This window comes from Condylura cristata, unplaced genomic scaffold, assembly GCF_000260355.1.
Source record: "Condylura cristata isolate star-nosed mole 26May11 unplaced genomic scaffold, ConCri1.0 scaffold00029, whole genome shotgun sequence".
NCBI lineage: Eukaryota > Metazoa > Chordata > Mammalia > Eulipotyphla > Talpidae > Condylura > Condylura cristata.
The window spans coordinates 21554033-21563372 of NW_004567130.1; the positions used below are offsets into that span (position 1 = coordinate 21554033).

The following is a 9340-nucleotide window of genomic DNA, read 5'->3' on the forward strand; positions in this document are numbered from 1 at the left end:
TTTTATTTATTTGTGCATACAGAGCTGGGGTACAGGCCAGAGGCTCAGGGGTGGCGAGAGGCTTTACCAGAGACAGAGTGGGGAGCAGAACAGGCCGACTGACGAAGTTCACTGCTGAGGGGAGCAGCGGGCGGGTCAGGAGGGGTCTGCTGGACCCTGTGGGTCACCTCCGGGGCAGGCGGGGATCGAACTTGCACTGAAGCGGCTGCGGCCAGCTTGCCGTGCTGCGTCCTGACCCCCTGCGCCCCAGGGAGGGCCCATCTCACAGAATTTTAAGAATTGAACCACCCAGTTTTAAACCAGCTGGTGCGGTGCATGGACCACGGCCGTCGTCACCAGGGGTGATTTACTGAGAGGCAGGTGTGGGAGGCCTCTGCCCGGGGCCAGTCGTCCCTATGTAGGCCTCGCCCTGTGCCCGTGTAGAGCCCGGCAGGAACAGGGTGGGCACGCTACTTCCAACAACTCTACAGAAGCAGGTGCCCCGCAGCTCCAGGTGATGCCTGCTCAGGAGGACGGTGACCCGAGGGACCTGGGGGCGGGGGAGGGCAGTGGAGCCAGGCAGCTCTCTGACAGAGCGGCCCACGCAGTGCGGGGAAGCGTCTGTCGTGCGTCGCAGGGGAGTCCAGGGTCCTTGAGGCGGGGGCCATGTAGCACCCGAGGATTTATCAAGGTGCTTGGCAAGTGTCCCTGACCTGTACCTAAAACTGAAACTGCATGTATGCATCTAGGCAGTTTATTTCGGGGGGGGGGGGTTCATGAATTCCCCTAAATGATCCGTGACCCCCAACAGGTGAGGAAACATTGTGTTGACTCCCAGGCCCCGGCAACCTTGAGGCCCTTACAGGTGTGGGGAAGGGAGACCCCAGGCTGACAGGCCCCCGGCGCAGGCGGGTGGGGTCTGAGGTGCCCCTGGGAGCGACACGTGACCGAGCACCGGCTTTTTCCCTGGACACAGGACAGGTGGCCCTCCAGAAGGCAGGGTCAGGCTGGGGTTGAGAAGTGGGGTTGCTGACCTGCCTGAAGGGGGGCCCAGCGCTGGTGGAAGGGAGTGAGGGGCACTCGGGCCTGAGTGTCCTGTCCTGACTGTGCCTCCAGGGACGCGCCCCGTTCTCCGCTCTGGAGGGTCCTGGGGTCTCGGCGACCAGAGCTCCGGCTCAAACCCACGTCGCGGGGATCCGGCACTCCGCCACGCGTGGGCCTCCCCGGGTTCCCGCAGGGTGACCGGGCTGCCTGTGCTCCCTGGCCTGGGAAGTGTAGACGCTCCCAGGATGTGTGAGCCCGACTCGCGGCTCCAGGCTGTTTGCCACGGGAGCCCAGCCAGGCCGGCCTCGCGGGGGCCTGGGGGAGCCCTCGGGGGGGCCGAGGCCAGACCCTTCTGTGGCAGAGCGGCCGCCCCAAGCGACTCCTCCGCTTCCCTGCCCTACCCGTCACAGGACTCCCGAGTTCCGTTTGGCCCACGCACCTGCACCCTCTCCCACGGCCAGGCGGGCTCCGGGCAGCCCTGGCTATCGGCATCTGTCTGTCGCAGGCAGGAAGGCTCAGTGCTCCTGCCCGTGAGCCAGGGCCCACCCTGCTCATCCAGGGGCCTGGCGCCCCACTGCCCTGATGCCCCATGGCATCAGGGGTCTGATTCATTCTCCTTGGCCAGGACCATTAGGGGACATGTGGAGTCCTGTGCAGGTTAGCAGAATGGGGGAGGCATATACCGAGAAGGCCTGGGGGCTCCCGGCCCCCCAGTCGCCTTGTGGGAGAGGTCCCCCAGTCCGGCTGGCAGCCAACACCCAGGTGGGCAGGAGGCGCTGGGGCCGGGCTGCAGTGCAGTCTCTGCCAGCCTGTGGGTGGGCACGGGTGCCAGGCAGCTGAGGGATGCCAGCGGGCGGCCTCTGATGCCTGCAGGGCCTGCAAGAGCATCTGGGAGGGGGAGATCATGAAGGCCCCAGGGGAACCAGAGTAGAGGACAGTGTCGGAGGAGAGGCTCAGCCCGGCCAGCAAGGGGTTGTGCGCGCTGCCCGCCGTCACTAGGCGGCTCTGAGTGTGGCAGAGCCTTGTATGTGGCCTTGAGGCCCGGCCAGGAGCAGAGGAACCTACTCCGCTTTGCGTGGTTCTTGTGCCTAAAGCAGGGGCGTCTCTACACCCAAATGCCCATCACGCAGCGGGCTCAGGCCCCCCGCTCACACTTCCCGAGCGCCCGCCCCGTGCCTGGCACTAACAGGAGGCCCCGAGCCCCTGGGAGTCGGGGAAGTGTCGGAATGGAGTCGCCTGCACGTCTGTGGGCCTGGGGTGCCGCTGGGCCGGCGGAGGGCGTGGCCGGCCTCGTCTTGGCTGGGTTCCGACACCTTCCCAAGCAGCAGCGTTTAAGTGGGGGCGTCTCTCCCGCTGGCTGCTTGGTGTGAAGTGCGGCCCCGTGGGGGTGGGGTGGGGGCCGGGTCAGGGAGTGCGGCTGGAGGACCTGGCCGGCTCGGTGTGGCCGACGCTTGACCTCCCGGGCCTGTCCTCTGGGAAGCCAGTCAGGCCAGAGCCCTCCTCTGCGGGCCGCCGGGGGAAGAATCCACCCATGCTTCCTGCTGCCCTGTAGGGGCAGCATCCCCAGGCTCCCCAGGGCCTGGGTGGACCCCGGGCTGGGGGTCTACAGGGAAGCCAGGGGTGGGCCGGGGGCGGCTGGGTGACTGGACTGGGCAGGACCCTCTGGGGCACGGATCGGACAGGACCAGGATGTGGGAATCTGAGTCCGTGTTGGTCTCCACATGGGAGCCTGGGTCCAGCAGCCTCTGAGTCCATGTCGGTCTCCACGTGGGACTCAGGCAGAAGGTGCAAAGGTCCTGTGGTTTTTCTGTACTTTTTTCTGTAACTTTTTAAAATTAGGGAAGGACCCACCAACCCCTCAATACAGAATTCAAATCCTGCACGTGAAGGACGCCCTCGCGGTCCAGAGCTGGAGAGGGCTGAGTGAAGGGTCGGCCCGGCCCAGCCACACAGCTTCACTGATTAGCCCACCGAGGCCTGGCGCTCGGCTCCGGGGTCTGGGCCCCTCAAAGGTCGTGCCAGACCTCTGTCCTCCAGACCTTCCCCAGCGGGGAAGCAGGCATGGACAGGAGCATTCTGGGTCCCAACCTCTGCTCCCCACGACTCAGGTCAAGTTGTTTGATCTAGGCCTCAGTTTCCCCATCTGTAAAATGAGGTTAAACAGCCTGTCCATGTCGATGTGGGGATCAAAGGGGGCCCCAGACACTGGCAGGGGCAGAGCCAGCTCCATGGCTTACGGGTGCACGGGGATCCCTCTGAATAGGGGCCACTCCTGTGGCTCTAAGACCCTGGCTCCCATGCGAGTGCTGTGGCGGTTAGGAGAGACGCCCTTCCAGGAGTTTTAAAATCTTTGCAGGTTACCATGCACCCCACCTTCCCAGGGCGTCACCGTGGTGACAACATAACAATGCAAGCCTCCAGCTTCGAAAGGCCCCCCTACCCCCCGACAGGCAGCACCCCATAGACAGCCCTGTGGTCTCCAGAGTCTTTATTCAGGAAGATACAGAGCGTCAGAAGTCGACAGGCACCGCACAGAGGCGGGGGGTGCTCGGAACACTTCAGTTTTCTCCATCGTGTTGGGGGAGAGGGGTGCAGAGGGATGCAGAACCCTCCAAGAGTCTTCTCCAGACAAAAGGCACTGGCGGGGGCGGTGGGGGGGGTTGTGAACACCCTGCTTCTTGCCCAGCCTGGGTCCCTTCCCAAGCCGGGCACTTGGCAATATACACTTGAGCTGAACCGGATGCAGGACCCAAAGCTAAATAAAGTGAGGGAGGAAGGAGTCCATCTCAGGGAGCCGGGGCCGCTTCCCGCCTCTCCCCGCCAAGCAGGAAAGGAAGTCCAGAGAGAGGGCAGAGTTTTCACGAAGAAACAGAATCTAGCCTTTCGGTCTTAGTGTTTTGTGCAATTAAAAAAAAACAAAAAATAAATATAACTTAAGAACGTCTTACAGGACACTAAAAGCCATTCGGGGACACACAGCTGAGAAACCTTCCTTGAATGCTAAGCAGTGCTGAACACCATGAACCCCTGGGGTTCCCCCTCACCCCAGCAAAGACAGGAAGGGGGTCCCCTACCTGTATGCAGGTGTGTCCGGCATGGCCCACCCTCCTGACACCTGCAGCCTGGACCCAAGCAGCCCCTGCTGGGAGCTGGGGGTGGGGAGGTCTTCACCCAGGCAGGGGTTCTGGGTCATTCCATTCAAGACCCATCTTCCCCACTAGGAAAAGCAGTGGGGGGACGAGGCGAGGGGGAGTTGAGGGCCAGCAAGCCTTGAAGAGGGAAATTAGCGTGGTAGATACACCCCCCACCCCAAGCCCCTAAGTCACAGAATGACCCTGCAAACGATGCTTCCACCAATCCAGGAACCCCGAGCGAAGGCCACGCTGGAGGCCCTGGGCCCCGGCGAGCAGTCACTGGCTCATGTTAGCGCTCTCTTTGCAAACGACCGGCCAGCTTAAAGTGCTTGGGAAGTTTGTTCTCTTAGATTAAGCTGGCCCCGGCATTTTTGTTCATAGCACGAATGAACCCTTTTCACAGACAGGATCATCACTTTGGGCCGGCCCGTCGCTGTGGGGTCTTCATGCCCAATGAATGACACTGCTTTCCTGCAGCGGACACACAGGCCACGAGGCCTCCAGCTGGCCGGTCACTCTGCCCGGAGGCCCGGGCTGGCGGTGACCCTCAGGGGACCCCTGCAGTCGTGGGGTCTGGGCGGGGCACGGCCTTAGCAGTCGGCCTGTACAGCGCTCACTGCTGTTTAGAACAGGAGCCAGGAAGTCGCAAAGTGATTTCCTTTTTTAAAATCTTAAACATCCTCACGGGTCCCACCCTCCGCCCCCACCGACAGTCACTCACCCGGCGTGAAAGGGGAAACGGGAGGTCACGTGGGTGAGTTGACGCACCCCCACGCCAGGCCCTGGAGTGACGGTGCCCCCCAGGGACACACACTTGGGGGCGCTCTCTCTCCCCTTCCTATAGCTCCCCCAGAAAGGGACACTGCTGGGGCACAGCTCCAAGTGGCTGTTGAGCTGTGAGTTTTGCTCTAAGAAGTCATGTAAATTTACAATCTTCTCCAAAATACAGACTGACTTGTTTCCCAATGAAAATGGGCTGACAACGGGTTCCCCACAAATCCCCTGGCAACGTAGAGGCTCCAGGTAGAGACACCTGTAACATCCTGGAACTGCCTCTACTACCTTTGGGGCGAATGGGGCTTAGCCCTTCAGACCTGAGGCTCATTTCAGGGGCGACTAGGGCACTGGCCGAAGCCAGTCCCTGCTGGGACTGTCACTGCTGGGCCTGATGACACATGACAGCCCTGTGTGCGGGGCCTCCTGGCCCCCGGGGGCGAGAGGGGCTGCCCTGCCCCCACCCCCCAGCCCCCTGGACCTGAAAGCGAGGCTGGGGGTGGGGAGGCGCAAGAGGCTTTGGGGGGCGGGGGTGGGGGAGGGGGAGGGCTCTCCTCCTCCTCACTCTGGAAGTTCAGGTTTACAGTCTCCCTCTTAATGAAGGGTGATCATCACCGGGGAGGAACGCAACCACTGCCCCCCTCCCAGAGCACAGCCAGCTTGGCTCCAGACCTCTCCTGGCTCCTGGGTCTGGCCCAAAACTCAAGTTGTGATACCAGGTGGGTGGGACCCCGACTTTGGCAATCCTACAGAGGGAGGCCTGGGGCTGCAAAGCAGAGGGTACTCATGGTAGACGTACGGTTCACAGTGGATTTGTGCCCCAGCTACCAGCAAGCCTGGTACCTGCGGACACATGGGTTCTGGCCGACCCCTCCTGCCGCCCCCCCTCCAGCTTGGAGGATGGGGGCAGCAACGGCTGTGCTGGGCAGCGGTGCTAATGGCACCGGCCACCAGGGGGCAGTCGGCCCCCACGGATAGCCGGTCCAGAGGGCGTGGGCTCAGCTGTTGGGGTCCCTCTCTGTGGCCAGGGTCTCCCCCTCCCCTCTGGCGTGCACCTTTCACCAGATCTAAGCCCAGCGGACCTGGCCTGGTCCGGCACTGGCCTGAAGCCCTGCCTGTGACTGCTGGGGGCTCTGGACTTGGTGAAGGAGCCCAGGTATGCAAGTGGGGGGCTGCCCACCTGGCAGAGGCAAGGGGAGCACCTTCTGCAGACCCTCACGCCCCGCCCCGCGCCCCACCCCAGAGCAGAGCCTGAGCAGGTCTCCTCTAGCAGGACCCTAGTGACCAAGAGAGGCGGAAGTCGGGAAGTCGCTGGAAATCGTGTCTCTCTGCAAAGTGTCTTGTAGTGCAGTTTGGGCAGGTAAGTTCTGGGCACGAGCCAGGTAGAAGGGCAGGCGATGACGAGCGAGCAGGGAAGAGAAGGCAGGGAGCCTCGCGTGGGCGGGGCCTCGCGTGGGCGGGGCCTCGCGTGGGCGGGGCCTCAGGCCGGCGGGGAGCCCGCGCACATCTCCGTCAGGATGTCGATGAGGTTGTTCAGGCCCGACAGGTAGCCGTCCTCCCGGTTGCCTTCCTGCCAGGGGATGTCGTGCTGCAGGGTCTGGCCCTGGGGCAGGGGCGTGGTCTTCCCAAAGTCGATCATCCACACCTTGGCCTGCTCCCTCTTGTCGTGGATGAAGAGGAGTGAGCTGCCGATGACCTGCGGGTCAGAGAGGTGAGGCCGTCGGGCCTGCCCTGCGTCCACGCCGCAACCTGGACCTGAGAACTCCGGGGAGATGGGAGCAGCACGGCCCCAGGGGCACCCCGCGCCTGTCCCTCGTTCTCACCGAGGCAGCATCCCCACAGCGGCCTCCAGAGTCGTCCTCCGAACAGTGACCGCTCTCTGGGTGGCGTCAGGGAGGACTTGGGGATGCAGACCCCCCCCCCCCCCAGCTCCCACCTGGACACTTTGCATGTGTCGGGGGACACCTCGATCCTGGGACCTCCTGGGTGATTTCTCGCAAACACCTGAAGTGCTTTTGTGAACGGGGGGTGCCAAGGAGATGCTCACCTCACTGTGGGGCAGAGGAAACGGCCCAGAGCCTGTCCAGGCGCACACCCGGCCCCAGCGGGGTGCAGGTGTGAGCCCCAGGCCCCCACCCCAGACAGGTGGCCAGGCTGAGTCTCCAGGGCGGCGGCACCGAGAGCCCTCCCTACCCTGGCTGGGCCAGGCCCTGCCCCTAGAGGCCCACGTCCCCAGACCCTCTCTGGGGTCCCCGGTGTGGGGCCAGGAGACGAGGGGTGTGGCCAGGGGTCGCTATGGTGCCCAGGCCCAGGGCAGAGCAGGGCTGACCGGCCAGGGGCTGATCAAGCCCAGAGACGGGTGTTTTCTTCCCAGGGAGAAAACAGCAGCAGCCTCAATTAATTTGGTCTCTGTAAACCTGGAGTTTCCAGAAAGTCTAACAAAACCTTTTTCAAGAAGTAACAGCCAAGGTGCTGAAGAGACAGAGAAGAGCTGTGGGGGGGCCCAGGGCTGCTGGGGGGGCGTCGCGGGCGCTCTGCGGCCTCCCGGCCTCCCGGCCCAGGGGATCCAGCCAGCCCATCCTCCGGGGGAGGGAGGGAGCCCGGCAGGCGGGCGCACAGCGTCCAGGGGGACCCGGGAGCACAGGCCTCAGCAAGGGCAGGAGGGCACAGGGCACAGGGCGGGGCTCAGGGAAGAAGGGTCTGCCCCGTGCGTGCGCCCCCCACCTTCATCACGCTGGCCCCCTCCCACATGCCAGCAGGGCCACCGGGCAGAGTGGGGCGGTTGGGGACACAAGGGTAGCGGGTGCGGCCTGCAGCGGGCTGTGTGGGGAGCCCTGCCTGGGGCCCCGCCGCGCCCCAGGCAGGGCTCCCCACACAGGGCTAAGCTGAGACTCCCTCCACACGAGCCCCCCGGAGGCCCCACCCGCGCGGAGGGGTGGTGAGGACACTCTGGTGCATCTTCGAAAGCCCCTGGGGAACCTGCTGATGCCCCTGAGCCCTGCGTTCAGGGCTCGCTGCTCATGGTTGTGCCCAGCCCCCCAAATCTGTGACCCCGGGGATCCACGCTGCTCAGCTTGCCCCCCCAAAGATCTCGGGGTGGGGGCCCTAGGCTAGCCTGGACGCACAGAGAGCTTCTGCCTTAGTGCCTCAGGCCTCTGGGTAGCTCAGGACAGAATCCCGTCGTATCCCCATCTGGGACAGGTGGTCTTGGAGCTGGCAAGGAGCAGAAGTGACAGGCCCGGTCGTCCCGGGGCGGGGCCAGAGGGCGTGGGGCGCGTGATGGGCAGGCCTGAGAGGGGCGGCTGCCCGACGGTCAGGGCGCTCTCTGCCCAGGGGGTGCGATGGTTACCTCGTGACACTTGAAGAAGGGAGAAATTTCTAGGGTGGCGCGAATGTCCTTCAGCCGGTCCCGGTAGGCGATCTGGGAAGAGAAACAGGACCAGATTTCTAAATCCGCAGGGCGGGGTGGAGACTGCCCACTCGTCACCACACACGAGAGCGGGAGGGGCCTTGCACTGGACGCGTCCTTCGGACTCGCGTCTAGGGACGCGCTGAGCTGCTGCGTCTGCCCGCTACTCTGCCCCTCCAGCGGAAGCGACCCAGAGCCGCGCCCGAGTGGGGCCGCCGGCCACCGCACCTCCTCTTCACCTTCCGAGCAGGAGTCTGGGTTTTCCAAGCGGGCAGCGCGTCCAGGGCCGGCGGGCTCCGCGGAGGACAGGGATTCCTGCCTGGCGCCCGCACCCCCGGCCCAGCCCCGTCTCGGGCTCCCACTCACCAGGATGTTCCGATTGTCTTTCGTGAACTCTCGGAAGGCCTCGGTGACCTGTTCCCTCGTTTTGGTTTTCTTGAAGTCCCTGTTCACAGAGCCGTCTTCCTTCTGGGGATAAACAAGACGCCGGGCCAGGAGAGGTCAGCAGGCCAGTGGCCCAGGGCGGCCAGCCTGGCCTCAACCCTGAGCCCTGGGCAGCAGGGACCCACGTGTGGCGCAGGAGGCGGGCGGCTGCCGGCCAGGCTGGGTGGCGCTCCTGGGCGCTGACCACGGAGAGCAGCGAGGCCCCCACTGCTGTCCAGGCGGAGTGAACGGCTGCAGCACGCACCTGCAGGTGTGTGGGGTGCCTGGGCCAAGAGTGGGGGGCGAGAACAGCAAGGGCCGGGGAGACGGCCAGTCTCGGCTTCGTTCCAGGGCTGGTCTGGAACCGAGTGCCCCCGGGTCCTGGCCGCCCAGAGACCCCCCACCCTGCTGCAGAGAGCGGAGCTCAGCCACATCCCTGCCTCCCGCCCCCTGCAGGGAATCACCCCATTTTCTGAGCCTGGACACGTCTAAGTTGCTTCAGGGCCCACTACTCTGGAGGACACGCACTGCTGAAGGGCAGACGGCGAGACAGCAGTGCCCCCCGGAGCCCCGACTC

The 9340-nt window shown here is 64.4% G+C and overlaps 1 protein-coding gene across 1 annotated transcript in view; it reads right to left on the minus strand.

Moving 5' to 3' along the window:
• Positions 1-5466: 5466 nt before the first annotated feature.
• The window catches only part of LOC101629713 (inositol-trisphosphate 3-kinase B), an 18579-nt gene continuing 14705 nt past the window's right edge, over positions 5467-9340 (minus strand). Inside the window, exons 3-5 of the mRNA XM_012730870.1 lie at positions 8707-8817; positions 8281-8352; positions 5467-6627 (exon numbers count right to left, since the gene is read on the minus strand). Coding sequence (XP_012586324.1) covers positions 6412-6627; positions 8281-8352; positions 8707-8817 — 399 coding nt within the window. The 3' untranslated portion in view covers positions 5467-6411. The remainder of the gene's footprint in view (positions 6628-8280; positions 8353-8706; positions 8818-9340) is intronic.